This window comes from Colletotrichum aenigma (genome assembly GCF_013390185.1).
Source record: "Colletotrichum aenigma strain Cg56 chromosome Unknown KSG_Cg56_contig02, whole genome shotgun sequence".
NCBI classification, from domain to species: Eukaryota; Fungi; Ascomycota; class Sordariomycetes; order Glomerellales; family Glomerellaceae; genus Colletotrichum; species Colletotrichum aenigma.
In genome coordinates, this window is record NW_023500908.1 from 274,290 (window position 1) to 298,859 (window position 24,570).

At 51.3% G+C, this 24,570-nt stretch overlaps 9 protein-coding genes across 9 annotated transcripts; 4 read left to right on the forward strand and 5 right to left on the reverse strand.

Moving 5' to 3' along the window:
• Positions 1 to 815: 815 nt before the first annotated feature.
• On the forward strand, positions 816 to 2,234 carry CGCA056_v002098 (uncharacterized protein; the record flags this gene model as incomplete). The annotated part of the gene is made up of 5 exons (XM_037317357.1): positions 816 to 1,010; positions 1,063 to 1,099; positions 1,154 to 1,221; positions 1,277 to 1,644; positions 1,694 to 2,234. The coding sequence occupies 5 exons, from the start codon at positions 816 to 818 to the stop codon at positions 2,232 to 2,234; spliced, it is 1,209 nt and encodes a 402-aa protein (XP_037183953.1).
• Positions 2,235 to 2,931: 697 nt separating this feature from the next.
• Positions 2,932 to 4,250, forward strand: Flad1 (FAD synthase; the record flags this gene model as incomplete). Its single annotated transcript, XM_037317358.1, has 6 exons — positions 2,932 to 3,167; positions 3,237 to 3,277; positions 3,418 to 3,810; positions 3,909 to 3,922; positions 4,017 to 4,061; positions 4,113 to 4,250. The coding sequence occupies 6 exons, from the start codon at positions 2,932 to 2,934 to the stop codon at positions 4,248 to 4,250; spliced, it is 867 nt and encodes a 288-aa protein (XP_037183954.1).
• Positions 4,251 to 4,949: 699 nt separating this feature from the next.
• Positions 4,950 to 6,919, reverse strand: PTR2-1 (Peptide transporter PTR2; the record flags this gene model as incomplete). The annotated part of the gene is made up of 4 exons (XM_037317359.1): positions 4,950 to 5,349; positions 5,406 to 6,202; positions 6,259 to 6,857; positions 6,916 to 6,919. 4 exons carry the CDS (start codon positions 6,917 to 6,919, stop codon positions 4,950 to 4,952), a joined length of 1,800 nt encoding a protein of 599 aa, XP_037183385.1.
• Positions 6,920 to 10,081: 3,162 nt separating this feature from the next.
• On the reverse strand, positions 10,082 to 11,491 carry LAP1-1 (Leucine aminopeptidase 1; the record flags this gene model as incomplete). The annotated part of the gene is made up of 5 exons (XM_037317360.1): positions 10,082 to 10,165; positions 10,220 to 10,284; positions 10,335 to 10,933; positions 10,999 to 11,171; positions 11,282 to 11,491. 5 exons carry the CDS (start codon positions 11,489 to 11,491, stop codon positions 10,082 to 10,084), a joined length of 1,131 nt encoding a protein of 376 aa, XP_037182871.1.
• Positions 11,492 to 12,620: 1,129 nt separating this feature from the next.
• On the reverse strand, positions 12,621 to 12,977 carry CGCA056_v002102 (uncharacterized protein; the record flags this gene model as incomplete). Its single annotated transcript, XM_037317361.1, has 2 exons — positions 12,621 to 12,889; positions 12,944 to 12,977. The coding sequence occupies 2 exons, from the start codon at positions 12,975 to 12,977 to the stop codon at positions 12,621 to 12,623; spliced, it is 303 nt and encodes a 100-aa protein (XP_037182821.1).
• Positions 12,978 to 17,262: 4,285 nt separating this feature from the next.
• Positions 17,263 to 18,362, forward strand: CGCA056_v002103 (Arylacetonitrilase; the record flags this gene model as incomplete). Its single annotated transcript, XM_037317362.1, has 3 exons — positions 17,263 to 17,432; positions 17,493 to 18,039; positions 18,099 to 18,362. The coding sequence occupies 3 exons, from the start codon at positions 17,263 to 17,265 to the stop codon at positions 18,360 to 18,362; spliced, it is 981 nt and encodes a 326-aa protein (XP_037183140.1).
• Positions 18,363 to 18,541: 179 nt separating this feature from the next.
• CGCA056_v002104 (Protein FMP42) lies at positions 18,542 to 20,447 on the reverse strand (the record flags this gene model as incomplete). Its single annotated transcript, XM_037317363.1, has 3 exons — positions 18,542 to 18,854; positions 18,913 to 20,152; positions 20,210 to 20,447. 3 exons carry the CDS (start codon positions 20,445 to 20,447, stop codon positions 18,542 to 18,544), a joined length of 1,791 nt encoding a protein of 596 aa, XP_037183136.1.
• A 384-nt stretch (positions 20,448 to 20,831) lies between these two features.
• FUBT-0 (Efflux pump FUBT) lies at positions 20,832 to 21,503 on the reverse strand (the record flags this gene model as incomplete). Its single annotated transcript, XM_037317364.1, has 1 exon — positions 20,832 to 21,503. The coding sequence occupies one exon, from the start codon at positions 21,501 to 21,503 to the stop codon at positions 20,832 to 20,834; it is 672 nt and encodes a 223-aa protein (XP_037183137.1).
• A 2,016-nt stretch (positions 21,504 to 23,519) lies between these two features.
• fsr4-0 (Trans-enoyl reductase fsr4) lies at positions 23,520 to 24,500 on the forward strand (the record flags this gene model as incomplete). Its single annotated transcript, XM_037317365.1, has 2 exons — positions 23,520 to 23,736; positions 23,797 to 24,500. 2 exons carry the CDS (start codon positions 23,520 to 23,522, stop codon positions 24,498 to 24,500), a joined length of 921 nt encoding a protein of 306 aa, XP_037183138.1.
• Between the last annotated feature and the right edge of the window lie 70 nt (positions 24,501 to 24,570).

The window sequence follows — 24,570 nt, forward strand, 5'->3', positions numbered from 1 at the left end:
TCTTGCCACCGTTAGTAGCTCGAAAGAGACACTTGGTCGCCGCCTGCTAATGGATGTGCCAGGCGAGTTCGGACAAATCGGAGTTGGCGCCACGAGCCGATAGTCCAGCCCCAACATCGACCCGGTGGGCCGGGTATCTGCTCCGGTAGACGGCTCAGGAGAACGAGATGGTTATGGAGTAGCCTTTGGAGCACCATTGTCCCTTTGGCTCAAGGTCGAGCGCCCCTGCACATCAATCCGGGGCTAATGTGTCTGCTTGGAAAGTTTGAGCTGGTCGACTCTCGTGGTTGGCTGGTTCCTGTGCATCTGAACCTCTGACAGCAATGCCAAGTGTTTAGCGGCTTCTCATATGCAAAATCTCGAATCAAGGTCGGATTTTGCCCGTAAATATGACGCCCACCGATTCAGCTGCCGGTCCCTGATGGTGCTGGGATCGCTCGTGGCGTTTCCGCATGCGGTGAGACATACGATGTTCCCACGCCACGGGCAGAAAACTCGCTGAACACGGTCAAGTGCGTGGTGACAGCCCCAGCCCCATGTTGTTCCAGATTTTCTTCTGCCCTCTTCATATACACGTGGTCGCGTCCTGCTCATGCCGCCGTTCCGCGGACCGCCTCCCCGGCTCCATCTTGCAGAAAGCACACAATCTCGTCGCAGCCTGGCCGTCATCAACACCATTCGTGCGCAGCTTGCTGCACGGATTTGAAATCGGCTGCTTCCCAATCTCCGTCGCAAGCCTGTATTTAAAGGAGAAGGCTCAGAACGCATCATTATTTCCACTAGGTGGTGGTGATTGGAGACGACACATGGCCGCGATGCATAACGAGTCGGCGATTACGTCTGGCGATGAGACCCCGCCGTACACGGACGCCAGCCGAGCGAGCTGGCTCATTGTTTCGACTGCGGTATGCTTGTCGGTCACTTTGATGTTCGTCCTACTGCGGGCCTACGTACGGGCAATAGTCATCAAGAGCTGGGGCGCCGACGATACTCTCGTTGTCATCTCATTTGTGAGTTTAGCTGATGGAACCGGAGTGAGCATGGCCTCTGATAGAATCCCAGATACTTGCCATCTTGACTGGTGTAATTTTCTCAATATGTAAGTTTTGTTGAGATTTTGGTGGACAGGATGATTGCTGATATCCAATGCAAGGTACGACCAAAGGACTTGGGATGCACATCTGGACCATCCCGATCGACGTTCAACAAGATGGCCGCAGGGTGAGATGATTGAAAGAGAAAACTCAAAGACTTTTACCCTAACACTCTGGGACAGATAACGATCGGGGCTACCTTGTGCTATAGCGCCACGTTCATTGCAGTCAAGATGGCAGTCCTGCTTCAGTTTCGACGGGTGTTCGCGGTACCGAAGTTTCGACTTGTCTGTAACATCATGCTCGGGTTTATTTGCTGCTTTGGAATCGCCGTAGTTGTGTCGTCCATCGTCATGGCAGCTCCAACTTGGAGGGGTGACACCTTTCAGGCAGAGAGATACGACCAAGGCGCTTGGTGGCTGGCGACGTCCTCCGTGCATCTGGCGACCGACATCATCATCTTTTTGATGCCGATTCCAATGTTGCACAGATTGAAGCTCAGAGCAATGCTCAAAGTCGCGTTGATGGTGAGCTTTGGGCTTGGATTCATGTGAGTAAAGATGGCACTAAGTGTTTGCGACGGAGCTGATGCGAAACAGAACAACGGCGATATCAATTGTGAGGATAGTGACAATCACGCAGGTATTCACGGCGGATGTTACGTGGGATGTCATTCCAGCCCTGGTTTGGTCCCAGGTGGAGGTCTGCTGCGCCGTCATCTGTGTATGCATGCCAACTCTCCGCCCTCTACTACGCGTGATGGGTAGAAACACGGACAGCCAAAAGATCTCATACGAAAGCGGCACTCGACTCACTCGGAGGCCACTGAAGGCCACGACAACAGTCTCGAGCGAACAAACGATTACGAGCCCAGACTATCTGGATGTGATGGAAGTTGAGCCAAGGTCTAGGGTGGTTGAACATTCACCAGAAGGTGGCCTTATGGTCCGAACGGTGATCAGCCCGGCTTTGTCAGCAGGAGGAGAGTCGGATGACGGGTCTGACGGGTTTGGCGAGGCGAATGAAGAGGTCGGTACGCCACTAAGCCCGCCGCCGAAGTCCTACTCCAGTCCGACGAGGAATCGATTTTCGTTGCCCGAGACTCCGGAGGACGAGGAAAGTGTTGGATCTCGAAGATGAGAACGGCATTGGATGGTGGTTGAGATTGCTTCTTAACACGGCGTTTGGGGATACCAGGTCATCACAACACAATATGATGTGATGTGGAAACTCGTAATGAAAATAAATGCATAATAGGTACTCTGTGAAACTTTTCATGAGTTTGACGCATTCGGGATGATGACTTCATCCATGGATGTCTTAGAGACGCGTCTCAGGTTACCATCCTCTTCGGCAAACGGTGACACTTGTCCGTCTTTGGATGTTGAAAGCGGATGTTTGGTTGTGAAACATGATTCATTGACGACTGAAAGGATTGGAGCGCGACTTCGCCTCCTTGATGAAGGGCGAGATGCAGGACAATGAGCCGACGCTGAAGAGAGAAGAAAGAGGAATGAATGATTGCCGAGTCAGGAACGGTTGGTCACGGCGTTACCTGCATTTTCGGGGTCTTTGGGCCGCTAGGCCAAGTGGAGAATTTCACGTGCCGGACTTTGCCTCTTCCGGAAGGCGGTAGCCGCCTGATCCGGCAAAATGGGAAAGATGTCGCCCGCCGCACGTCCCCCGCCATCGCCGCCTCCGAGAGGACACCGAATGTCTTCCGTCTTATGCCTCCCCCGCCGCCGCCGAAAAAAGACACCACGTTCGACCTTTTCCTCCACCCCCATATACCCGTAATTGCGACGCGAATTCCTCTCGATTATCGCCTGGAATCACCATGATTCACGCCCAAGGCCAGCACGCCGTCAGCGCTGCTCCTGCGGCCAACGGCTACCCCGCGAAACCCCACCTTTCCGAGTCGCCTCCCCGCTCCTTTCAAGATGTCTGCGTCGAGCTCCGAGATAAGGTCGACGCTTTCCTGGCCGAGGACCCAAAGACAGATGTTCTGCGCAATGTACAGGAGCAGCTGCGCGTATCAATGGGCGTGGTAGACGAGGCGTTAGCGACCTACAGGTGTGTAACCCCCACCACGTGTGCCTCGGCACAGTCCGGGCAAGTTGCTGATGCGCCGACGTGTGATAGTTTGGAACAGATCTCGCTCTCCTATAACGGAGGCAAGGACTGTAAGTGAATATCTCCATTCGACGGGCCCTTCGCGTCAAATGCGCCGCTTTCGATGGCCCATGGCGGCGCATCGTCTCCCAAGTTTCCCGGTCGCAGGAAATCCTTTTCCGAATGGATGCTGACATGTTCATGATCCCAGGTCTCGTCCTCCTTATCATGCTACTTGCCTGTCTTGCGCGTCGATTTCCCTCTTCTAAAACCAACGGTTCAAATGGCTCGAATGGCGCTGCGGATGCCAAGTCCTTCCCCGACGAATTCCAAGCCGTCTACATCGTTTCGAAGCACCCGTTCGCCGAGGTAGACGGTTTTGTCGCCACGACTAGCTCAATATACCATTTGAATGTGAAGCGTTATGCAATGTCCATGAAGCAAGGACTGGAGGCTTATCTGGCAGACCGACCTAGCGTCAAGGCGATATTTGTTGGAACGAGGAGGACAGACCCGCACGGCGAGAAGCTGACGCATTTCGACCCTACGGACTCGGGTTGGCCCGACTTCATGCGGGTGCACCCGGTGATTGATTGGCACTATGGTACGTCTCTTATCCCCAGAATCCGGCTCTTCCGGGTGCCGCAGACCTAGGGCGCATCGGCAGCCCACTTGGAGAAACAAAGCTAACCTGGTACGCAGCCGAAATCTGGGCAGTAAGTTTGATCTTAATTTAAGTTGATATGACGGGCCGACAACTTCGCTATCCGCTCCTCGGTCAAACCGAACGGCCGCTAATGACTTTCATAGTTTATCCGTCATTTGGGAATTCCGTACTGTCCACTATATGACCAGGTAAGTTAGGGACTTGAGCATGCTCTTGTCAGCATGCTTACTATATACCAGGGCTACACAAGTTTAGGCGGAACTCAAGATACCCATCCCAATCCTCAACTTAAGAAAGAAGGCCAGAATGGCGCGGGTTTCAGGCCTGCTTATGAGTTGACAGAAGACGACGAAGAAAGACTAGGCCGGGATAAATAATGAAGAATACAGCGTCATGTTCTTCCTGTAAGTTGCGTCAAGAACATATATCTCAACACATATATCGCACAGCGACAATTTGTATAGACTGCTGAGCATAGATTTGCGGCGTTACCTCTCAATACTTGACTTCTATCTGGGGTTGACTCCCCGTAAACCACCCTGTTCAAAGTCAATGGCCATTCAACTGAAAACTTGGCATCAAGTAAACTCAGTTAATCGGGAGCTTTAAGGCGGGAGGAAATGTTTCAAACGGCTTCTCCGGTGACGTCAGCGAGCAGCAATTTGTCGTGATTAGGTTCCCTAAGGTTATTGGTTTCGTTGACTGGACTCGGCGTGCGCTGAAATTATTGATAGTGCCCAGAAGTGCGACGACTCAAAACCCTGGTGCCAGTCGGCGGGGTCCGAGTCATTGCCAGGCAGTCGGTGAGATCAATATCTCAGCGTATGATTTAGCCTTGGCATTACCATACAGGATACGGAATCACGATGCCACAGGACACGGGGGTTTGAGAGGCTACACAATGCATTATTCGGGTTCGCGCGCAATAAAGCACTTGATAGGCACTGATAATGTAGATTTTCCTGTTCATTTTTTCGTATTAACCAAGCGCAAGTGCGACGCTCGAATAGCTAACTCATAAGCATTGACGTGAGAGTTCTTCAACCGCCACAAAGCCGGACCTAGCCTCCAGATGCTCACTTCTCCTCCTTGTCGAGGCTCTTCTTCTCAATCGAGCTGGCGCTCTGGTAGTCCTCCTTGTACGTCATGAAGACCTCGTCGTTCATGTGACGGTGTCTAAACCAGAATACGACGGTCTGCACGGCCAGAGCGATTCCGGGAGCAGCCCAAGCCCACACCAAAGTCGGGTCAGCGATCGATGGAAGCAAGATCTGGCCCAGAGCACTGCTCAGCGCCGTCATGAAGAGGAAGAGGGCGACGACCGTCGAACGCATGTGCTCGGGAGCACGGGCGTAGGCCAGCTCATACGCGGTGACGTTGACGAAGATCTCAGACATGGCACCCAGGGCAACGTTGGGAATCTGCCACCAGATAGAAATGGGCGAGACACCGTCGCAGTCGCTGGCGTAGTAGCCACTGCCAAATCATGTTAGCAAAGTACTCGGTGAAGTGGGAAATATTTCAGGACTCACCAAGGACTGGTCTCGTACACCTTCCATTGAACAATGGCGCCGATGACGGACGAGATAGTAGCGAGGATGAAGCCAGTCGTCATGCGGCTGATGCGCCCATACTTGATGCCCTTGCGCTTGAGGAAGGGGTAGACAACCTGCGCCATGAAAGGCGAGAAGACGATGATGACCAAGGGGTTGAAGTGGCTAAGCAGATCGTTGGGCGCACCATCAGAGGTCATGGCAGCTCCCTGGTTGCTCTGGACGTTGCCAACGCCACCATCGTTCAGGTACCAAATAGGGATGTAGAGGAAGATTTGAACAGCTTCCCAGGTACGTCTCGCATCGTCGACGTCCTTCTCGGAGTAGCTGACGCGGAGGCTGGTCTCGGAGTAGATGGTGCTGGGCTGGACTTTGTGCCAGAAGTTCTTGGCCAAAATGTTGCCCTTGCTAGCCTTCAGCGCGGCGACAGTAATCTTCACAAAGCGGTTCAGATCTGAGCCCTGGGGCGGGAGCCTGACGGTGCGCTTATACGTAGCAGCCAACAAGACCGGAAGCAGGAAGTAGACGATTCCTGGGATGAGGTAGGCCAGCCAGAAGCTATGGTACTTCTCAATGTAGACGACAGCGATGGAGAAGAATGCGCCGACGTTGATGAAGGCGTAGAAGATGAGCATAATGTGGCTGATGGTCGTCTCGGGATCGACGATGACCTTCTCACCAGTCTTGAGAACCTTGGTGTACTCCTTCTGGTGCTTGTATTGGTCAATGACCGTTGGAGCCACGTTCGGCTTGAAGATACCAGCACCGATAGCAAGCTTCCCAAAGCCATTAGCTTCACGAACTGACGCCTTGTAGGTTACAAAGAACTTACCAGGAAGTAACTGATGAGGAAGGGAGCGACACCCCTGCCGGCTTGCAAAACGGCCGGAGCCGCGCCTCCAACCATGATGACGTGCGCTACACCACCAATGAAGACACCCCATCCGATAGCCTGGTATCTACCGATCTTGACATCTGCAATCCAGGCGCCGAAGATGGGGATGACATAGGCCAGGAAGGTGAACAAGAGACCAAGCGCCGAAGCAGTACGGAGGCCGAGACCGAGAGCGCCGGCGTGAGAGTTGGGCTTGCTAGGGTCGATGGCACCCGTTCCGGGTCCGCCCTCGGGGAGCGGGAACTGGAGGTAGTTGTTGAAAGCGGCCTTGACACCATAGAAGGAGGCTCGCTCGGCCATCTCAACAACACAGAGAGACCATGCTGTCAGAGGGATGGAGTCGTGGACCTTGCGCAACGTCGAGCGCTCCTCCTCGGTCGGGAGTGGATAGGTCTCATAGTCGACGACGCTCGTTGCCTCGACGGAGTTGGTCTGGGCCTCCGGGTCGACTTTCTCTCGAGTCTTCTCGGGGTGAACGCCCTGGTCGGCGTCAGGTTCGACAACCTTCTGGACGTTGAGGCCAACCACGTTCTCAGCTGTGGACTACAGTGTCAGTGGGAAGCTGGACGACAGACGAATAACATCATGGCTTACACATGGTGTCAGACTTTCTATCTTGAGATTGTCAGGTGAAGATAGCGAGAAAGAGCAAAAGTGAGTGAAGCGCACATCCAAGCCTCCGGGACTGCCTTTTAAACCCCTATATACAACAACCAACATTGCGCCAGCGGAGGTGCACTGCGAGGCAGCCCCAGCCAGCGGCCTGGCCTGATCAACCCAGCAGTGCCCCAATTCATCAACGGCAACGTTGCTCCCCCACGGAATCGATAACAACCCCGGACGACTCGAGACGAACACCGCGTACGATGCATCTCCTTTGGGAAGGGTTCCCTGGCTCGAGCGGCCAAGGCGGGGCCAAGGCGGGGCCAAGAGGCATCGCGAGCTTGGGAAAGCTTGTTGCGCCATTGCCATTTGATGGACCTCCCAACCCCTGGTCCCAGTAACCCCAACCTGAGCAGATAGCAGTGGGCGTGTTATCTTCCCCGTTACCGACGTCCTCCATGATTCGGGAGAGATTGCGTGATAGGCAAAGTGGGCTCGCCTTCACCGTTGGACCAAAGAAATGCTCACTGCAATTTGTACGCAGACATCTTCGCCATAATCAGGCACAGGATGGGGCGCCCTGTGAAGCTTATTCTCAGGTTCTCTGAAAGCCAAGAAACACCATTCGGACCGGCCGTAAAGTCGCTGAAAAGTATGCCCATGACGATCTATCCCATGATGATGTCGCCATTCTTCAGCCCACAAAACTTCCTGACATGAATAGATTTTTAGCTAATAGCGCCTGTGGCATTTGAAAAAACCGGAAATGGCTGAACCCTAAGCTGTTCCAGATCGTTGTCGTGCTGTCAGGATGCAGGGCCGATTGACAATCCCCGCTCCCGCTCAATCTAGCGCGCTATTCACGGATGTTGCATCGGGATGTGGCTGGATGCTCCGTTTCATTGATAACAACGCGTTCTCATCCTGGAATCTTGGCGATCTATCAACAGTGCACTAGTGTATGCGTGATAAAGGCTTCGCAATCGCCTCCTCCCGATCTGCGAGTCTTGTGTGTCCGGTATGTTACGCCGAAGAAAACTGATTTGCCAGAATGTCAAGAGTCTCTCCCCCGGCTTATTGATCCGATGTCAATGCAAGTGCTAAACTTGCCAAGTATAAGCAATTGGCCAACGGGTAAGGCGATCGACAGTAAAGCCTGAAGCCGCTCATTTGTCGTTGAGCCTTTGAACATACGTAAGGCGGTGCAGCTGAGAACTAGGGTTTGTTCTACAATGACTATAGAACCCTGCAACTGAATCCTTCCAGAATCCTTCGATCGGGCAAAGCACGCGACCGTAAACACCAGTGACTGCCAGCTCGTGTTTTCTGCTGCCGCTTGACTATCAGCATGCCAACCTTCGAAAGCCTTATAAGGACTTCGATGAATCACTATTAGATTAACTTAATATCGTTATTTAACGCTGAAGACAACTTACCATTCACATGGCTCTCCATCTAGGCTGACTTGAACCCGAAGTCCGATAAGGAACATTGGCAAACAATTAGGCTGCGGGGGTCAACGACGCCCGTCAGTAGACCAATTCCAGAAGCCTGAAGGATGGCGACAGTGGAGATTGGGGGCCATGAGTGGTGGCGAAGACATGCCCGGCGCCGGAAGCACCGATGTGCGCCTTTTGTTAGTCCGATTACGTGACGTGCTTCCCGGTCGTATCATTGCTGATGTCCGGCATGATGACAACGGAGACGCTCATTTCGGACTTCACAAATGCTGTGCACATTCTTAGGTAGTGTTAGCGAATGAGCGATTCGAAAACCGTTCTTAGGCAGATCTTCTTGAGGGTTCCTACGCAGATTCAACGGCAACGGGGAAATGATTCTGAATGTTTTTAACATAACTTCTTCATGTCTCCCGGTCTCAAAATCGGCCACTCGATGATCCCGAACAGGCCTGAACAGTCTCGACCTTTACGTACGTACAAAAACCGGTTGGCTTCTACTTGAACGTACGGCATTGATTCCACGCAGGCGGCGAGAGGTGCAACCAAGATAGAAAGAGGTTCATGAATGCATACATTATCAGAAGCTAAAGCTTTTCGTAAGCTACCTTCATCTTCCTGCGCGATATTGATGTTTCCGCCGCGCCTCAAGCCGAGGCGTTGTTGAAAGCTGCAGTCCGCCTTTTTCTTTTTTTTCTTTTTTTTTTAAAGGCACGACGCGTGCAAGAAAGTTCACCGCCGCACATACTGCAAGCTTTTTGTATGATATGAGGCCATCCTAGTCCTCGATATCTCTGTCAGTCATGAAATCAAAAAAGTACGCCTCCAGGCGGCAAACTGAGAAAGGTTAAAAAGGAACAAGATTCAAATATGATACTAAATTAAACTCAGACTGCCTGCTGAAAGTTGCAGATTACCGTTTTTAAGGCTTTTAAGGCGTTTTGAGAAGCAGTTTAAGGTTTCTTTTGATTCTTGTTTTTGGTCCACAATACATATGACTTCCCGGTTGACATCCAGTACTTCCGTCGTCTATATTACAGGAAGACGTGTTCATTCCCGGTAACAGAAGTCCAATATCATGTTGCCGATTACGGCCTAACTGTGATAAGTTTAAGACGTATGTACCAGCATCCCTCTTGAATGCGACACTGGGTCCAAGCCCTTGAGCTTACGACGAGTCAAGAGAGCATTCCTTGCTTTTGCCTCAGAAAACGAAGACCCTGAGAAGCTACTTGTGTGTGACTCTGGAAGGGATTGCTTTCGTCGCCAAAGAAAGATTTCCTCAAATCTGTCAACAGCACGCCCAGAGCAGTCAACATGTAATTGATACCGCAGGATAGGGGCACGAGATTCCGGGTAAACAGACTGACTACCAACGTAGAGCATAATACACATAGAATGCATGAAAAGGCAAAGATGTGTATGGGAATAAACATGGCGTCAAACGACAAGACCAGAGGGCAACGCATGAGGGTAGCTCGTGAATGTAATCAATCACTAAGACCGTGTTCAGGGTTGAAATCTGAGCTTTTTGCCTCATCACAGCCGATGAAGCTTGGGCACCTCATTTTCACTGACGACCACCGGTGGTATAGGGACTGTCTACAACATCGACCGAATTCAATAAAATAAACCGAGATGAAAGCCTATATTCAATACTGAGGGGTAAATGCACAGGCTGAATGCCTTCATCGTCGCATTTAGAGATAAGAAGCCTCCACCAAGAAGCCGACAGTAAGCTTGGAGTGACGCAGAACTGAGTTCCATTGGATGCTCTCGTATGTCTGTACCCGTACGTGTCAGTCGTGGATCTCAACCAATAGAGATTCATAACTCACGTCTCTGGAAGTGTGGATATTGGGGTTGGCAGTGCCGAAAGGCTCCTCGTTGACGAAGGCAGAAGCTGAGATTTGATTAGCTGGATTTCACTCCACAACCGCCTACAACACTTACGAAATCCGTTGGACCTAGCGCTGGCATGATCGGAACATCCGTAGCCGCAAGAAGAGCTAGCGGGTGTGGCACCGGTGTACTGAGTAGTAACAAGACGAACGTAGGCCGTGAAGGCGGCGTCGACATAGTCGGTGTACACAGTAGCTTTACCACCGGGGGAGTAGCCAGTCATGTCCTGGTTCAGCATACCAAGAACACGCTTACCGGCAGACTTATAGTTAGAGAAGACACCAGCAGAGCCGAGAAGGCCACCCTCTTCTCCGGCATAGAAGTGGAACTCGAGAGTGTTCTTGGGCTTGAAACCAGCGGCAACAAGCACGCGAAGGGCCTCGAGAACGACGACAGTGCCAGAGCCGTTATCATCAGCACCAGGGGAGCGAGCAGTCGAGGATCCAGCGGTAGAGTCCATGTGAGCTCCAACAATGACCAGATCGGAAGTAGTACCAGGGTACTTGACGATAATGGAAGGCTGGTTGAAAGAGTGGGTGAATCGAGACACGGTAATGGCAGAGTTTCCAGAAGCAATGCTCACAGCTTGATTGTACAACCAGGTGGAAGCTTGAGTACCGGTCGTGGATCGGTAGTGACGGTTGTTGAAGCTTCAGGCAGTGTGTATTAGTTTCGATTTGACATCCATGCTCCAGGTTTTCTGCTTTTCACATACTCTGTCAAGGTCTTCAGCCAGGACTGAGGACCAGTGTTGCTCACACGGCTGATGAGCGAGTTGGCCTCAGTGATATGGGTCAAAGTTGTGGGGTAGGTAACCGCCTGGCGGGCGGACAGCTTGGAAATCTGAACATCATCGGCGGTGGAGAGGGCAGCCAAGACTTCTTCGTCCTATGGCTTCATCAGCATTGCACGTCAAGTGAGACTACGTCGGAAAGACTATGTTTGAAGGATCATCGTCGCGCAGCCCGGTGTAGAAAATGAGCAGCCAATTGACGTACAGTGATATCGGTGATGTCGATGAAGCCAATTCCCTTTGAGGTGTACTTCTCGAACTTCTCGTCCTCAGTAACCCATGTGCCAGCGTCCTCTTCGGATGTCTTGATCAGCCTCAAGTCGGCCTTGTCCGCAACGGGGGCCTCGGTGGCAGGGGCGGCAGCCACCAAACCGAATGAGGCCGCGGTGAGAGCGAGGGTTGCAATGAAGCGCATCTTGTCTGTTCTTGAGCGTGCTCGACGTCGAATATTGAAGGGCGGCGACAGTGAAGAGTCATCGCTAACTTCGTCTTTCTAGGGAATGCCAGCAAGCCTATATACCCTTCTGTGTTGGCCACAAGTGTGTGGCGTCGAACGACTGATTCACCCAAACTTTCCATAATGGTGCGGGGATTCAACGGTTCCATCGTCGGATGGTTCCGCCAGTGATCACCGCGATATTTCCCAGCTGCCAGATGAGGAATCTCGATTAGTCTCCGACGTTGCAACGCTTAGTAGCGCGCTCTGGGCAAACATCGACATGGTGGCATTTGGCCGGAGCGAGGAGAAACATGGGGCAGGAGACGTGTTGCTTTTAAGCTTAAACGGGTCGCCAAGTGAACAAGCAACTTCTAGCTTCCAGATTCAGCATAGACTCGGCTGTTCGTCATTTAAAGCTAAAAGACCGGCCAATGGAAAACTACTTCTCACGTACCTCACTGCTTTCCAGGGCGCATCTGTGTTAAGTAACGAGGACGTCGTAAGATTTCAATCAAGTAACACAGACCTGGGAATTACAAAATGCCGCTTCGATTTAGGAAGTTCCCTCACAAGCTTGGCATGCCTTCTCAAAATCAAACAGCAGTAGCGACTTGGCGGTTCGGCTCGCTTAGGGTCCATTCAGTTGTCAACTGCCTAAAATGTAATGCTGCTTATTATTGGTGGTACGGAGTACGAGCCAGTGCGACGGGGAGGGGGTTGAAAAGTTCCGCCATGCACTCATAGCTCGGGCGAAGTAGCTAATAAACCTCGACAGGACATGAACGTTACCGGGTGTCTCCTAATCAGCGAGGTGTTTAACCCGCCGGCTAAGTATGAAGTGTGAAGATGTAGCATGTCCGGAAAGACATCCTGGTACTCATGACTGACATATGCGTCCGATACTTTGTCAAGTAAGGTAAGTTTCGTATTGAGGGCTAATCAAATCCCGGGAGTATGCTTCAATGGTTTTAACTGATTGTGTACTTTGGGCTTTATTGTTTTCGATTGCTAAGCCAAGGTTGTTGTGGCTTTCCTGCGGAGCCTCGCCTTCCCATGGCTCGACAGTGCGAAATCCCCCAGCGGCCCTAGTTTCTGCATTTCCAGCTTAGAAACCTTGCTTCTTGGCTTGGGCCTGAGCAGCAGCAATGGTTGCAGCGGCGTTGGGGTCGTCGAAGCCGCAGCCATTCTTGCCGTTCTGGAATTGCGCCGCCTCAGCGGAGCACACGCCGACACCGCTGGCGTTCGCGCAGCACGCGGAAGAGCAGTCGGCGTCACTGACGCATCCGCCCGTGATGAATTGAGAGCCGTCACCCTTGCCGACTTTGCTCGCACCGGCGTTGTTAGGCTTGATCTGCGCAAAGGCCGTCATGGCGACTGCATCGGGTTAGCTGTTGTTTCCTGAGGATGGTATAGACTGAGTGCACTCACGAGCGAGAGTGGTGAAGAGAGTGATGCGGACCATTGTCGCTGTAGTTGAGTGAAAGTTATTTAATAGTTGAAAATGATTGAATAGTAATAAGAAATACAATGACACCAGGTCGAAGAAGCGAAAGAGTTTGCACAGCAAAGTGAACGTTTGGAGTTGTCGCGAAGTTGTTAGTGAAGGACTAGATGACAACATTGAAAACTCCGGGGATGTCAACACTTAAATACCTAGTAACCCGACATGCTCTGCCAAATTCAAAGTCGCAGCAGCTGTGGGATGCCGTTCATTCGATGGGCCGACGTGTTTTTTCGCGGCTTTCGGTGAACTTGATACAGACCCGTATGACAGGAACCATAATTCTCGAGGCAACGCCGGGCTCACTGAAACTCGCCTCGGAAAAAGTCAAAGCTCTGGTCGAATCATGGTCACTTTTCGACGATCTTCTCCACGATGCATCTGATTCGGATGATGGCAGCTGCCATCCGAACGGGTTGGTCGGCCACTTGCGGTTTGATCGTCGTCTGATCCATGTTTGGCCCACGAATGTCAATGCAGAGACATCAGTTGCACCAGATGCTCATCGGAAGACTAGATATAGGGATGGAAATATCGGTATGATTGCCTTTTTATCAAGATCAACTAATGATCTACAAAAGCTCGTCCTCTCGTCCCATATCCTTTCGGATTGCTTGGCAACTTCATCGGTGCTTCGGCTTGGTCAATCCTGGTCTCGGTCGATCCAGTGCCGCGGAATAACCTGCGACTAATTCGAAACCGCACGACTAAAGCTGCCTGTCGAAGTTGAACTGTTCGGTCCGGAAATTCCGTCTAACAATTTGGAGTACTCGTGGAGGCTTTCGCCAACGATCCTCATAATGGGCCAAGCGCTATTGCATCTCTGGAACATTTTTGCGAATAACTTGATGACGATATTGCCAAGAAACCTCAAAGAATGCGTTGTTATTGAGCTGTCAGGACTCTGGAGAGTGTCCTGCATTTCGTCGACGGAGGCCAGTGCTTCATTTACGATGAATTCTAACCATCTGATTATTTGCTTTTCTTTGACTAGATCCAAGTATTAGTGCCAGCGGGCTATATGTCGCTACATGAAATTCAACTTACAATGCATACTTCCAACATCGGGGCCATCGGCGAGTACCAAAAGACACTTGCTAAGAAACACGGCTGCCTCAAATGAGCAAATGCTATGTTGCAGGCTCCAGAAGAACGCTTGGCAATTAGCCAGGTAGTCAATGCCGAGCTGAACCGGTATGTTCAGGGCATGAACGGCGTGTAGGAGGGCAAACACAAGGCGTAGGGCACGTTCAGGTGGCCGAGCTTCAAATGCAGCTGCTGCGATAGATTGAAGGTCCCCAGAATAGATTTGTCGCTTGTTCCCAAGATCAAAGTGTAGGCGAATGTGAGCCAGCCCTAGTAAAGATGTTGCTGTCCACGACAACGAGCCTTTGGTATTCCGGATGTCCAGGACGGATTCTGGGACCTTGCACCACTGCTCTCGTCATCGATGCAGTGAAAGTTCAAACTTCGCTACTTCATGTGGAGAGAGTCCCGATCCTTGAGGATCCAGGCAAAGCTGTCGAGACACGATGAGGCGCTGAAGAAGCGCGTGCATCAGGACAAAATTGCCGAACGGGGAGGTGGCTGGAATTTTCCCCGGACGGTTGTGAAACAGTGGGACAAACCCCTATCGAAACGAGATCACCGGCGTTGCCTTGGAGCGAGCTTCACGCCACCTAGACGGTCCCGGTGCTAGCCATTCATCGCAGGTCACTGGCAATCTGAGAAAGATCTCATTACCAAGCAGAACAGGCGGTACGTTGAACACTAGGCTTTGGAGGTTCAAAAAGCAAAAGGACGCCAGCTTCACCCTTCTGTACGACTCGGTTTTTGCCCATATATGCCAGTCGTTACCATCATTCGCAAGCGTCTCCGTCAATACGCTCTCACGGATGCATCTTGCCAGGAGGCCTTGGTACTCGAACGACTCCCGGACAAGACTTCGATCCTGCTGCCATGTTGCGAAAGTAGCGAGCAAGAGTATACCTTTGATCCTCTCCATGCGGGCGCTTGGCGACTGGCAGTCCGTTTCTGTGTTAGCAACTGCGAGGAACGATTCCTGATCAACAGCAGGAGCTGCTGGCTGGACGGAAAACTGCCCGGATTTGAGCTGGTGCAGTATAATTGCCCGTCCTGCGCGGTATAGTGCAGCACCATTGCGAGACTCGTAGCGAAACTGCGCACCGATTGCCATCATAGCAAGTACCAGCTCTGGTGAGTCTTGATACTTGGTGACGCAGAAAGTGGGCATATGAATGAAAGGGTGGTGATTGCTGTAACCATCCACGAAACCGGCGATGTATCTTGACATAGATACGCTCGAGGGCAGTTTAAAGGATTCAAGACAGGATGCGTAAGACTTGAGATACTCTTGAAAAATAAGTCTTTGAGGCTTGCTGACTTTCCAGGGTTGTGATATGGGCTTCAGTTCACAGAAATCGTCTATTTGAATCAAGCATGTAAGCATATGTTATCTGCAGAGAGGTGAAACTTTAGGTTACCCTCTCCTGTATCGCCATCAGGAATACATTTACACAAATGCTCTGCAAGTCGCTCTTCCAAATTCGACCCTGAATTTGGAATTTCGTTGTTCTCTTCTTGGCCGGGCTCGCTAGTCGAGACATTCTCCGTGGCCGAAGACAGCCCTGCGGGCACGTCGTCGCCAGGGCCAAAGAAATCAAATCCGTATTCGAAGTCAAGTCCCACGGAATCGAAGAAATCGGATATGTCGAGCATGGCTTCCATAGGAGAAGGAGGGTCCAGAAGCTCGGCGTTCGCAATGAATGTGCTTGCCTCGGTCGGTGTTGGAACTAGCAGCATGCGACTAGGTGGGTTGTTGGCGATGGTGCTGCGTTGGGGCTCGCTGTGCGAACTGGTGCTTGAACCATCGCCGCCGGGAAGCCAGACACCCGCGGGGCTCAAATTGAGAGCCGAATCTCAAGGCGATGCGGGAGTCGCCATATAAGTTCCAGGCACAGCCGAGTGGTAGAGTCGCTCATGTCTAGTGAGTAAGTCACGTCTTGCAAACGACTGACCGCAGTGACAGCCATACGGCTTCTTTTTGGTGTCTACAGCAGGTTCCTACGTTAATTCGGGTGAAAGGCAATAGAGTAAATAGAGCGCTCACGTGTTCGCAAATGTCGCCGTAAGTGCTCGCCTCTCACAAAGGTACGATGACAAATGTGGCATATCTTCGAAACATAGGGTCGTCCAGCTTCTGGTGGCATGGTGATGTGGTTGAACTGTTCAGTTGACTGTTTAGGTTCGAGCGACTACTGCTATCAAAGCTTCACTAGACAGAAATGCTTCCCGGAGAAAACTCTTCACGGATTTCTCAGGGTGTCTGAGAGAATGATGAATTACCATTACTAATCAACGCTAGAATGATTCAAGCAACTGAACCTGGAAATAATTGCATGTACTTCCTCATCTTTCGAGCTCCCACTGCCCAGCCCGGGCTCTGGGTGCCCGCGCTGCGTGCATACAAAGTCTAGCGTCCAAGTCAACACCTCACCTTCATTCAGTCACGAGGATGTAAAACTTTCTAGGGATGGTCTCATACCTTAGTTTTTGAAAGGCTACTCTTGGTCTTATACTAAGCATCAGGACATGGAAACATACTGCCGTGGAACGTGAGGGTTTGACCTCCTGAACATGCCTCCGAATACGCGTGTTAGTGGATGTGCCCCGTGGTCCCCAACCTGTTTCGGGGCTGTTGGAGACCTCCACAGTGGAGTTGGAGTTCCCCAACTCTTGCATGACCCGACGCCAGTTGAATCTGGGGCCGATCCTCTCACCTAGGCTAGGGTTCATTTCAGCTCACAGGCGATACATTGGAATCGGGGTTTGAACCAAACCCGACCCGCAACTTCAGTAGGTTTTGATGTGTAGTCACTCACAGTTTCCTCACTCGTGCTTATAATTCTTATCGGGGTTTCTTTTCAGGGTAGCGATCGCCGGGATGGTTGGTAATCTCCAAGCAAACTCAGTGTGTTACTGCATCAGAATGGCTCAGTCGAGTGGGAACACGTCGACTTCTGAAGCTCTTATCGCCAACGGGGGCGTGGCGATGGAGCTTTGGGTCACAAATCGACATTTTCAAGGAGATCAGAGATGTACTTCTCTATAAGTTTTGAGAGTATAAAATGCCAGGCCTTGTGGAATGTTGAAATCAACTCAAAGAGCCTCAAACTCATAGCTATTTCACACACCGTAGCAATCCTGGAACTTCTTTCTGCTGAAAATGTCCGTCAAACCCATTCGCGTCGCCGCCGTTCAGGCCGAAGGCTGCTACTTTGATTTGGAAGGTGCAGTCGAGAAGACATGCAAGCTCATAGAGGAAGCTGCTGGTAAAGGCTGCGATTTGATTGCCTTTCCCGAAGTCTGGATTCCGAACTATCCAGGTTGGATCTGGTGAGCCATTTCAACACAATATCATTCCAGTGTCTATGCAGTGCTTAACGGGTGCAACAGGCAGAGACCCATCGACTTTGACATGGTCAAGGAGTACATGAAGTCCTCCCTCAAACGGGACGGTCCGGAGATGGCTAGAATCTGTGCTTGCGCAGGCAAGAACAAAATTGCCGTTATGCTGGGATACTCGGAGAATGCAAATCATTCCTTGTACCTATCTCAATCTTTGATCGGCAAAGATGGAGAGATCAAAATGAACCGCCGCAAGATCAAGTCTACCCACGTCGAGCGAACCTTGTACGGTGACGGCAGCGGTGCTTCTCTTCACAATTTTGTCGAAGAGCCTGGCATCGGCAAGGTCGGTGCCTTGTCTTGCTGGGAACACTCTCAGCCCTTACTGCGCTACCACACATACTCTCAGGGCGAAGAAATTCATGTGGCTGCTTGGCCACCCATGAACTACTTCAACTCCTTCCCCGAGGGCTCGGCTCTTTGGTCTCAATGCCGCGAAGGCATGTACCTCAAGAACCTTTATCCAAACCTGAATGAGGCATTTAACAATTCGTCTCAGGGGCTCGCAACCTCTCCACTACACACGCCATCGAAGGTAACTGCTTCATCATTTTGTCGTCTTCCTTTTACACCCAGACTGGCGTGGATCGCCAGAAGCTCGGCGATGGAAAGCTCTACCACATCGGCGGTGGCGGCTGCGCTTGCATCATCGCACCCGATGGTCGGAAGCTCACGGAAGATCTTGGGGAGGAAGAAGAGGGTCTTGTGATTGCCGACATTGATCTGGATGAAATCATGAAAGTCAAGGCTATGCTAAATGTTCACGGACACTACAGCCGACCCGATCTCTTGTGGTTGGGCGTAGACTCGCGCGAGAAGAAACAGGTTCGCAGAGAAGCTGAGCTGCTTGACGCTTGAGGGAGACGGTTATCCCTGAATCATTGGTTGGGATGAACATGTCTAAATTGGGTTGTATGGTCATCAAATGAGTTCTGATCTTACTAAGTACTAAGCATCTATGGAACATTGCTCTGTCCAGTCTTTTGTTCTCCACGATCTAGCAATGACCTCTTTACCTGTGATACGCAAATCTGCCGTTATTCCCGAGTTCCATAATCTTGCCCCGCAGTTGACAGCAATCTTTGCCTCTCCTCCATCGCATCCAAGGCAGGCTTCTCCTCCTTCACAAAAGTCCGTCCCTTAATGGCCACAAATACGGTCAGAATGAGACCGACTACAGTGCCTGCAGCGCCAAGAGTAATGTTGACGGGCGTTGGATCACCACCCAATGGGCCATGAGTGAGGGCATCGAGGCCGGATTGCGAGAAATTGATCAACCCAGAAACGCATACGATGGTACCATAGATACGACCAAAGGTAGCGAAGCCGAAAACCTTCGTTGCGTAGTCGCTAAGCCTTGTAAGTCCCTCTGAATGTTTGTAAACAAGGAATTGTGCTCTGTACTTACGAAATAGCTGAGTAGTAGAGAGGTCGAAATACGACAAAAAAGACAACAGTCGCATAGCCCGCCCATGCGAATGGAAGGCAATTGAGAAGACCGATCGACACAATGAGAACAGTCAAAACTCCAAATGTTGTGGGCACGCTAAGATTGTTGAGGAGAAAGCCGATAAACGGAGTTGACACCAGGCCTCCAACAGGCAGAGCGATGTCGAAGAAGTGATTGATTGCATCGGCTTCAACTTCAGAGCCCAACATGAAGCGGTACTGAGCGCGGATGGTTGCGATGAAGCAGTTCATTCTCAACATCTGTACGATCGTCAAGAGGAGAATGAGAATGAACCATGGACTCTGAATCTGCTTGTGGGCAGGGACACCGTGGAGTACGCCCCATACACCACTCGCCTCTTGTCGCTCCTCTTTGACTTTGACGCGCTCCTCACGAGCTTGTGCATCGCCGGCGACCTCTTCAATCTGGTCCAACTTCGACAGTCGCCGCTCGGCTCTGGCGCTTCTGACCTTTCTCAACGCTCTGTCGTCGGAAATCTCGTTATCCGAGTCGTGGGCATCGCGTGTTTCATCCTGTGCCTTGTCAATTTTCTCTTCCAATTGCGGCATGGTATGATAGGATCGGGCCGGCATGTAGGCAATCTCAGCAATCAAGATGAGGACGGGGATTGCAATGTATGCGTAGAAGAACTTTTCGAGGGACAGCTGTCCGTTAGTCGCGTCATACACCATCTGATAGATGAGAAAGACGGCAGCGGACGCGTCAAAGGCTCCGGTGACAAGGGCAATGATAAGCCCACTATACTTTGGGAATGCGTTGGCCAACTGAAAGCTGGAAACGAAAACAAATGTTCCGCCCAAAGCCAAGAAGATGTTGCCAAGGAAGTAACCATCGAAGTAGCCTTCAAAGTTGTGGGAGGCGGCCATCAGAACGCAGCCAATGGTGAGGCAGATGGAGGATAGGATCCAGCAGGTCCGTCGACCGTAGCGATCAAGAACTGAACCAGCCAGAAGAGACGACACGTTGGCAGTGACAGATGCGACGACAAAGAAGAGATTGAGGCGCAAGTCCTGCTCCGCGCAGGGAATATACTCGCCGTCATCGGCAGTAATTAGGTCGTTGGCATCGCAAAGGTCGCTGTAGACTCCTTCGGCAATCAGAATGGGCTTGAGGGCAGCGAAGCCGAAGACGATGCCTGCAGCTAGCCAACACGCGACAATGCCAGTGGCCACCTGTGCTACACCGTGTTAGCGGCTTCACGTAAAACGGACCGAGCCTTTGGCACAGCGCTTACCCCATCTCTTTGCGTTGGAGACTTTGTATGCTGCAATGGGCTTTTCGACGTGAGTCTGCTCAACAGGTGCAAAGCTCAAGCGTCGCCATTGCAGATCATTGTTGTTGATGAGGCTGTCAGTCGACAAGGGTTGGAGTGTGCCGAACACGGCCTCGCTATCACCGGATTGGTCGGGCTGTTCTGCAGGACGTTCGTAGTCGAAGCCTTCGGCTTGGGTGACGTGCTGCGCGAGCGACATTGGCAGAACCTAGGCGGTTTGAAGGGACGGGCTGAAGGGACATAGACACGCAGGTCAGAGAGCATCCGGCACTCATGAAAGAGGGGAAAATTCAGTCAAGTAGAAGAGTATTTATTGCCATCGAGGAGTATCCTTGTGATTCCATCGATTCGAACGCTCATGCATTTGCAACGTCCCCTGTCGTGCAACGCGCACACCGCCAGCGGGATACCGTGTCTGTGACGTAACCAAGCGTTAATGTTGAGGGGGGCTGGCTAGTTCGACATTTCCAGCAAATTCCAAACTTCGGAGCTTGGGCCATCGTCGCGGCTGTCAGAGCGGGGCGCCTCCGGGTCCCATCCCGTATCCGGCGCCGAGGAGTGGATCGCAACTCCGGATTCTGCTTCACTGATTCAATTTGCTGGCAAATCGACTCTTCGCCCGGATTGTCTCGCCATATCCGACAAGAATCCAAGGACCTGCGGTAAGCAATAGGCCGACCCCACCAAGCAGGCTAGATGCCGGTCCGTACCCGAGATTGGTGTACATCTGCACTGTAACAAGCGGGAAGATGCCGCCCAGGCAATTTCTGCAAAATGACTGTGCCGCCAAAGCAGAGCTAGCGTAAGCGTGGTAACTGTCCGCTAGATAGTTGAAAACAGCCAAATAGATGGAGAATATCCCCAGAGTTGAGATGCCGAGGCCGATAGCCGGGACGATCCAGTGGACCTGCTCTCGAGCCGTCCAGCCCAAGATGAAGAGGCCGATCGGTAGACAGATACTCTCAACGCAACTAAAGTAGAGTCTTCTTTCTGGTCTGTCCAATGGAATCTTGGGATTGAATATCGTGTTCAGCCAGCGTTCCTGGTATATGCTGATCGGAGTGGCGATGAGCGATGCGATGCACAAACTTGTGAAGATGGTGTTAGCAGTTGAGAGATCGAAACCATAGACCGTAGTGAAGATGAGGGGAACCGCGGCAAAGCAAAGATACAGGATTGACCAGCTGAACGCTGCCCAGAGTGAGAAAAAGAAGACGATTGGCTCAGTGAAGAGCAGCACGAAGCGAAGGGTCATGGAAGCAGCAATCATCTGGCCGATTGATCCTCTTCCTTCATCGCCCTGGGTGCGCCACTTGATCTGTCGGGATAAAACTTCTGCCCTTCTCCGCTGATTGTCACCTCAAATCCGGACACCGATTCGGCTTCTGCCTTGTACCACTGGTTTAAAACGTCTGCTTTTCGTCGGAGGAGGACATTTTGTCGGGTTTCTGGCAGGAATAGGAGGAATGCTAGTGCATTGAGTGCATTGACAATGACTTGAACCCAGAATATCCATCTCCAATTCAGATACTGGACGATGAACCCGCAGAATAGAGGGCCCAAGCCCGTCCCGAAAAGCGCTCCACCAGAAAAAACGGCCATCGGCGCATTGCGCTCATGAGGTTTGTAGTTATCCGAAATCACGCCTCCGATCATGCTGGAGTATGTCGAGCTACCCACGCCGGCAAAGGAGCGCGCAACTAGCATCCTAGCTCAAAATGCAGTTAGATATCATAGATCCATCTGCGACGTCAAGAATTCCTTCAACATGCAAGACTGACCCTCCGTATGACTGGGTAATGGCGCTACAAATTTGGCAGATGACAAATAAGGTACCAGTGAGCGTAAAAACTAGCTTCCTACCCCATATTTCGGAGAAAGGTGCTAGTACCATGGGTGTTATGGCGAAACCCAGCGTAAAAGTCGTGATACCAACTGCGGCCGCTGTTTGACTGATGCCCCATTCCGCGGCAAGGGCATCCTTCGCAGAAGCGTAAGAGCTCGCCGCTACTGACGCGAATGCGGTAGCAACGCACAACAAACATAGCACAGAAATCTTTCGTAGTCTGCTCCAAGCTTCTGGCGATCTGAATTGGTGGTTTACATGGGTTGGAGGGGGGAGTCGCTGAAGGCATGTGCCATCCGTAGAAGCCCTAAAGGGGATCGGCAAAGTTGCATCGAATGTGGCTTCCAACTCAAGACCGTCGATAAGTGTTTTGGAAAACGCTTCAGCTGTTTCGTACGAGTTTTCGCCAGGCATGGCTGTGATTTGTGCACACAAGACCAAAGAGAGGTACCGGTTGTGGTCAAGAGGACACTAGAAAGGCTTTGTATCGGCTGAAAGGCAAGGCTAAGAAACGAAGTTCGGATGGGAAGATTCAATAGTCTAGAATCGTCTACTTAGAAGAGTCGTGTTATTGAAAAGGAGTATTCTATTGTGCCTCTAGGTAATGGATCGACATTAGTCAGTCTCTGCGATGACACCATCAGCGCTGAATTTGTCACCTTGGGGTAGATGGCTTCGCTTTCGCTTTTAAAAAAAAGTATTTGAGAAATCAAGATAAAGTGCATATTCTCGTGGATAATAGATTTAGGCGTGATCACTCGCACGAGACATCAATCTTCTCGGGTGTAGGGAGATGGATCTGCAAATCAAGGAGACCCAATAGATGTGGGACCAACGTCTCCAAGTCTCCAACTCCTGCATATGTCCCCGACCCGAGCAGCCCACGTTGAGCTGAACCCTTGGGCACTGTTTGTAAGCGAAAACCCATTCAAGTTTGCTTTGGCCAGATGGTCACTGGTGTCTGGTAATACATTACAAGAAATGTTGTTAACGGGTGCTGTCTATCGAGTGCCTCAAGAGCAGGAAGGTTCGAGCAAGTCCACCCGCAACGTCTCGGCAATATTTCAACCAGCTCGAACGGAAAGATTTTGGAACTTGTAGCCATAACTCAGGATAAATCAAGAGCCCGAAATCTATCCCCAAGAATCAAGGATAAGGGTAAGTAGTCCACTGGCTTCCTATCGTTGAGAGCTTATATATATGGGAAAGCCGGCGCATTCGGAGTCAGAAAGATATTGCAGGTCTGGCATTGGAGAACTTAAGATCAAACCACCCAAAGTCCTTTGGAATCCCGGAAAAAATGAAAGAGGCATTGATTGACAACACTCTTCGGGTCAAAGTTCACGATGTGCCCATTCCAACCCCTAGCCCTGGCCAGCTCTTAATACGGACAATTGTATCTGAACCAACCCCAAGGACTGGAAAATGCCAAAACTTTGGGTCCCTCAAGCTTCACCTAGTAACTATGGTGATGACATCGCCGGCTACGTCGAGGCCGTCGGTGAGGGTGTTTTAGGCTTCAGCAAGGGCGATCGCGTGGCTGCTTTCCACGAAATGGGCGCACCACATGGAAGTTACGCCGAATATTCAATTGCATGGGCTGACTCCGCTTTCCATATACCAGCCCACATCACTTTCGAAGGTGAGAGTGGAGAAGTTAGATAACATCACCGACCCAGGGTCTAATAACATTGGATGACAGAAGCCGCGACGATTCCTCTGACTGCAATGACGGCTGCTCTAGGGCTCGACCAGAGACTCGGATTGCCACTGCCCTGGAGTGCAATCACTGAACCACTACCATTGATCATTTATGGCGGTGCCACGGCCGTCGGATCATTTGCAATCAAGCTTGCAGCTCTCTCGAATATTCACCCTATTATGGCTGTTGCAGGCAATGGTACTTCTTATGTGAATACCTTACTCGACAAATCTAAGGGTGACACGGCGATCGACTATCGTCAAGGGGAGGCTCACACGCTGGAGAAAATCAAGGAAGCTGCCGGCGAAAATCCGATCATCTACGCCTTTGACACGGTGTCTGAATCGAATACGCTTCGAATGATTGATCGAGCGCTCGCACCCGGCAAAGGCAATATTGCGAATCTTCTACCAAGTTCGCCTAAGAACGAGTTGTCTTCGGAGTTAACGTTTACGATGGTAGGAACTATACACGCATCTAAGTCTACCAAATCTTGGCCAGCCCTGGGTAACAGAGAATTTGGAACACTCTTTTTCTCGTTCTTCGGGCGGGGCCTGCAAGAAGGCTGGTTCCATGGGCATCCCTACGAAGTGCGGACTGGAGGATTAGATGCCTTGGGGCAGGTTCTCAGAGATCTCGAGGCGGGCAAAAGTTCGGCGAAGAAGTACTTGCTGAAAATTGCAGAGACCAAGGGCGTTATGTGATGGGCTTGGCTGGCTCATGACGAGATTCACGGTCACAAGTCTTTTTTTCTTTCTTTTTTTTCAAGTAAAG